Source organism: Leucopleurus acutus (genome assembly GCF_964270905.1).
Source record: "Leucopleurus acutus genome assembly, chromosome: 6".
Lineage (NCBI taxonomy): Eukaryota > Metazoa > Chordata > Mammalia > Artiodactyla > Delphinidae > Leucopleurus > Leucopleurus acutus.
In genome coordinates this window covers 70,889,904-70,896,275 of record NC_139149.1, presented here as the reverse complement: position 1 = coordinate 70,896,275, position 6,372 = coordinate 70,889,904, and the positions used below count along the sequence as shown (strand labels likewise).

Sequence of the window (6,372 nt, the reverse complement as noted above, 5' to 3'; positions counted from 1 at the left end):
CTCAATGGTGAAAAAGTGAAACCATTTCCACTAAGACTAGGAACAAGACAAGGTTGCCTACTCTCACCAGTGTTATTCAACATAGTTTTGGAAATTTCAGCCACAGCCATCAGAGAAGAAAAAGAAATAAAAGGCATCCAAACCGGAAAAGATGAAGAAAAAAAGTCAGTGTTTGCAGATGACATGATACTATACATAGAAAATCCTAAAGATGCTACTAGAAAACTAGTAGACCTAATCAGTGAATTGGGTAAAGTAGCAGGACACAAAGTTAAGTCACAGAAATCTCTGGCATTCCTATACACTAATGATGAAACATCTGAAAGAGAAATTAAAGAAACACTCCCATTTACCATTGCAACAGAAAGAATAAAATACCTAGGAATAAACCTACCTAGGGAGACAGAAGACCTGTATGCAGAAAACTATAAGACACTGATGAAAGAAATTAAAGATGATACAAACAGATGGAGAGATATACCATGTTCTTGGATTGGAAGAATCAACATTGTGAGAATGACTCTACTACCCAAAGCAATCTACAGATTCAATGCAATCCCTATCAAACTACCAATCGCATTTTTCACAGAACTAGAACAAAAAAATTCACAATTTATATGGAAACACAAAAGACCCCGAATAGCCAAAGCAAACTTGAGAAAGAAAACTGGAACTGGAAGAATCAGGCTGCCTGACTTCAGAGTATACTATAGCGCTACAGTAATCAAGGCAGTATGCTACTGGCACAAAAACAGAAATATAGATCAATGGAATAGGATAGAAAGCCCAGAGATAAGCCCATACACCTATGGTCACCTTATCTTTGATAAAGGAGGAAGAATATACAGTGGAGAAAAACAGCCTCTTCAATAAATGGTGCTGGGAAAACTGGACTGCTACATGTAAAAGAATGAAATTAGAACACTCCCTAACACCATACACAAACTCAAAATGGATTAAAAACCTAAATGTAAGGCCAGACACTATAAAGCTTTAGAGGAAAACATAGGGAGAACACTCCATGACAGAAATCACAGAAAGATGCTTTTTGACCCACCTCCTAGAGAAATGGAAATAAAACAAAAACAAATGGGACCTAATGAAACTTCAAAGCTTTTGCACAGCAAAGGAAACCATAAACAAGATGAAAAGACAGCCCTCAGAATGGGAGAAAATATTTGCAAACGAAGCAACTGACAAAGGATTAATCTCCAAAATATACAAGCAGCTCCTGTAGCTCAATATCAAAGAAACAAACAAGCCAATCCAAAAATGGGCAGAAGACCTAAATAGACATTTCTCCAAAGAAGATATACTGATTGCCAAAAACACATGAAAGGATGCTCAACATCACTAATCATTAAAGAAATGCAAATCGAAACTACAATGAGTTGTCACCTCACACTGGTCAGAATGGCCATCATCAAATCATCTACAAACAATAAATGCTGGAGGGGCTTCCCTGGTGGCGCAGTGGTTGAGAGTCCACCTACCAATAAAGGGAGTACGGGTTTGTGCCCCGGTCCGGGAAGATCCCACATGCCGTGGAGCGGCTTTGCCCGTGAGCCATGGCTGCTGAGCCTGCGCGTCTGGAGCCTGTGCTCTGCAATGGGAGAGGCCACAACAGTGAGAGGCCCGCGTACCGCAAAAAATAAAATAATAAATGCTGGAGAGGGTGTGAAGAAAAGGGAGCTCTCTTGCACTGTGGGTGGGAATGTAAATTGATACAGCCACTATGGAAAACAGTTTGGAGGTTCCTCAAGAAACTAAGAATAGAACTACCATACAACCCAGCAATCCCACTACTGGGCATATACCCTGAGAAAACCATAATTCAAAAAGATTCATGTACCACAATGTTCTTTGCAGCACTATTTACAGTAGCCTGGACATGGAAGCAACCTACGTGTCCACTGACAGTTGAATGGATAAAGAAGATGTGGCACATACATACAATGGAATGTTATTCACCATAAAAAGAAATGAAATTAAATTATTTGTAGTGAGTTGGATGGACCTAGAGTCTGTCATACAGAGTGAAGTAAGTCAGAAAGAGTAAAACAAATACCGTATGGTAACACATATATATGGAATGTAAAAAAACAAAATGGTTCTAAAGAACCTAAGGGCAGGACATGAATAAAGATATAGACTTAGAAAATGGACTTGAGGACATGGGGAGGAGGAAGGGTAAACTGGGATGAAATGAGAGAGTGGCCTGGACCTATATACACTACCGAATGTAAAATAGCTAGTGGGAAGCAGCCACATAGCACAGTGAAATCAGCTTGGTGCTTTGTGACCACCCAGAGGGGTGGGATAGGGAGGGTGGGAGGGAGACGCAAGAGGGTGGGGGTATGGGGATGTATGTATATCTGTAGCTGATCCACTATGTTATACAGCAGAAACTAACACACCATTGTAAAGCAGTTATACTCCAATAATGATGGTAAATAAAATTAAAAAATTGTGTTTCAACTCGGTACTTTAAGATATAATTCTGATATAGTTCCAATAGATATATAAAGTGATTTGAATGAATCATAACTTTAAATGTTGTCAAATATATATAGGCTTTTATTTTTTTTTTTTTTGGCTTTGATTTTTTTTATTGGGGTATAGTTGTTTTACAATGTTGTGTTAGTTTCTACAGTACAGAGAAGTGGAGTTCCCTGTGCATACAGCCGTTTACATTTGTTATCTATTTTATACATATTAGTGTATATATGTCAATTCCAATCTCCCAATTCATCCCATTCCCCTTTTGCCCCCTTGGTGTCCATATATTTGTTCTCTGTATCTGTGTTTCTATTTGTGCCTTGCAAACAGGTTCATCTCTTCCTTTTTTCCAGATTCCACTTATATGCATTAATATATGATATTTGTTTTTCTCTTTCTGACTTACTTCACTCTGTAAGACAGTACCTAGGTCCATCCACGTCTCTACAAATGACCCCATTTCGTTTCTTTTTATGGCTGAGTAATATTCCATTATATGTATGTACCACATCTTCTTTATTCATTTATCTGTCGATGGACAATTAGGTTACTTCCATGACCTGGCTATTGTAAATAGTGCTGCAATAAACATTGGGGTGCATGTGTCTTTTTGAATTATGGTTTTCTCTGGGTATATGCCCAGTAGTGGGATTGCTGGGTCATATGGTACTTCTATTTTTAGATTTTTAAGGAAACTCCATACTGTTCTCCATAGTGGCTGTATCAATTTACATTCCCACCAAAAGTGCAAGAGGGTTCTCTTTTCTCCACACCCTCTCCAGCATTTATTGTTTGTAGATTTTTTTGATGATGCCCATTCTAACTGGTGTGAGGTGATACCTCATTGTGGTTTTGATTTGCATTTCTCTTACAATTAGTGATGTTGAGCATCTTTTCATATGTTTTTTGGCCATCTGTATGTCTTCTTTGAAGAAATGGCTATTTAGGTCATCTGCCCATTTTTTGATTGTGTTGCTTGTTGTTTTGATATTGAACTTCATGTGCTCTTTGTATATTTTAGAGATTAATCCTTTGTCAGTTGCTTCCTTTGCAAATATTTTCTCCCATTCTGAAGGTTGTCTTTCCTTCTTGTGTATGGTTTCCTTTACTGTGCAAAAGCTTTTAAGTTTCATTAGGTCCCATTTGTTTATTTTTGTTTTTATTCCCATTACTGTAGGAGGTGGATCAAGAAAAGATCTTGCTGTGATTTACATCAAAGAGTGTTCTTCCTATGTTTCCTCTAAGAGTTTTATAGTGTCCAGTCTTATATATAGGCTTTTGAAATAACTTGGTCCACAAATTTCCTGAAAAATAGTTTTAAGTTACTGACAAAACATCAACCAAATACTGGATTAGTTCTTTTAGGATTACTAAAAATAATAGTGCTGGGAAACTAATTTTATTTTGATCATGCTCTTCACTCTCTGACATTTCATATAGTTATTGTCTTTTCCAGTAGAAATATAGTTTGTTAATGACTCCTAGTAAACATACAAATCATCCATGTTGGGAGTTTATGGGTATAATTTAATCATCCCTGATGATTCTAAGCAGTTTTTACATAAAATAGCTACAAGGTCATTCAAACCCTTAAATGGTCCTTTGGAATCACCTTATTAATCACACTTCTTAGCTAGTGGGCCAGGTATGACAACATGGAAACAGAAAACTCAGCGAATAGAATAATGCAATAAATTCACATTTGTGATTTACCGAACCTGTCACCATATACGTAGCTGAATTTCCTGGAAATACTCTCAGACCCGCAAAATTAGTAGACACATCTACATAACAGGATATTAGATCCCAGGTAGATCCACATAAATAAATAAACTTTGTACTAAATAAATTGTATGCAAAACTTTACAAAAAGAAATTAGAAAGATACTTCTCAGGAATTTCCTAAAAAAAATTCCCAGTACAATTTTATTTTACTGAATTTTCTGTCATTTACCTTAATTGAAAATTGACTCTCAATTGGAAAGAAAGGGATGTATTTTTTGTCTCTTCTAAATCATAAATATTTTTTAGCAATGTATAACTCTTTTTAATAATCTTAAGCAGTTCCTATTTTATCTACTCCCACTCATCTCTCCACATTCATTAAGGACCTTGTACCTGGCTTGCTATCTTCATCCCTATTAAACATGATTCAGCATCTTGCATGTTTTCAGAGACCCTGTGGTCAATATATTCAGTGCCTTATTTCATAATGCTCTGACATAGAGTCCAGCGTTGTGCTCTGCTCCCGCTCAGCCACCCGCCCCGGACACGGTGCCACCATGCCCAAGTGCCCCAAGTGCAACAAGGAGGTGTACTTTGCTGAGCGGGTGACCTCCCTCGGGAAGGACTGGCATCACCCTTGCCTGAAATGTGAGAAACGTGGAAAGACGCTGACCTCAAGGGGTCATGCCGAGCATGAAGGCAAGCCCTATTGCACCCACCCCTGCTATGCGGCCATGTTCAGCCCCAAAGGCTTCAGGCACGGTGGGGCAGAGAGCCACACTTTCAAGTAAACCCAGGTTTTGGAGACCCCATCCCTGGCTGCTTGCTGGGCTGCTGCCCCTCTAGGGCGATGGCAGGCCCTCCCCACAGGCATCTGGGGCTCCCCTGTAGACCCTCAAGCCCTCAAGAAACCCGGCCACTTGGAAGACCTACAAAAAAAAAATTATCTCCCAGATCCCCTACCTCCTAATACCCTAAGGGGTAGGTTCTCAACATACAAATTTTGGGAGGACACAAACATATAGTCCAGAACACTTAGATTAGAATTTCCTGTGGTAAACATACCTAGAACCTATGGAGTATGAAGCATGACTTCCAGGAGAATTTCACCTAAGCTATGTCTCTGATGTATAAAATGAAAATAGTTCATAACTTAAGTGCTCCCAGCTTTGTGAGATAATGACCTACTGAGTTAACAGAGTCCTGATCTTTTAATACAGACTATTAAGCATGTATGTGTCCAGTAGTGTCCAATGCAGGAACCAGAGGCCTAGGAAACATGTGGAATGTCCCAGGCCTCTTCCTGCTTTACCCATACCTTTTGATCAATTGTATCTTTGAAATTATTAGGAAGGCTTGGTACTGGGTAAGATCTCTAATTTATTAGCTCATACTGGTGTAATAATGATATTGTCTACTGGACCAACAAACCACTGACTATGGCACATTTAGCAAGAAAAAAGAAGGGAAATTATAAAGGACAAATGTCACCAATGAAATTTGGAGAAAATATTTTTAGACCCATGAGGAAACTTGCTAAGTGGAATGATAGGGAGAAATGACCAGAAGGAAAAAACAATGGAAGAAAGGAGTTAAAAAATCTGACCTGCAAGGTCCACTCATTCTTCTTTTCTGTAGGATACCCCAGGAAAAGAAAAAAAAGAAGATGACCTAGGTAAAGAGACTGCTGATGCTTGCTATGAAGAAGGTAGTTTATCTCTAAAATGCCCTAGAGAATGTCCCTGGCCAAGGATTATCTAATAGAACTCAGGGTCTATATGACACGGTTCCCTGGAGAATGTCAGAGCTATACAAGTTTCTGGAGTATAAAATAAACATCTTTCAAAATTTAACTACTGCTGCTGTACGAGATGATCCCTTGAAACCCAGTTAGAGAACTCATCTTTTCTGGCCTGGAGGGGCAGAGTTTGTGTGAGAAGGACCTGAGGAAAATCTAAGCTTTATGGTAGATTTTATCTTTCATAATATTTAGTAAAACTTGGTACTGATGAGTCTGATTTGACTATCCAATCCTGCGGATTAGGTTAATAGGCTAAAATTCTACCCTGGCAGTTGCTAGCAGCAGTGGTGATAATGACACCTTTAAAAGAGAAGGAGAAATACTGTCAAACTTGGTTTTTCTTATTA

At 38.6% G+C, this 6,372-nt stretch overlaps 1 protein-coding gene across 1 annotated transcript; it reads left to right on the top strand.

Moving 5' to 3' along the window:
* Positions 1-4,781: 4,781 nt before the first annotated feature.
* Positions 4,782-5,109, top strand: LOC309962902 (cysteine-rich protein 1-like; the record flags this gene model as incomplete). Its single annotated transcript, XM_082840980.1, has 1 exon — positions 4,782-5,109. One exon carries the CDS (start codon positions 4,782-4,784, stop codon positions 5,013-5,015), a length of 234 nt encoding a protein of 77 aa, XP_082697106.1. The 3' UTR covers positions 5,016-5,109.
* Positions 5,110-6,372: the final 1,263 nt, after the last annotated feature.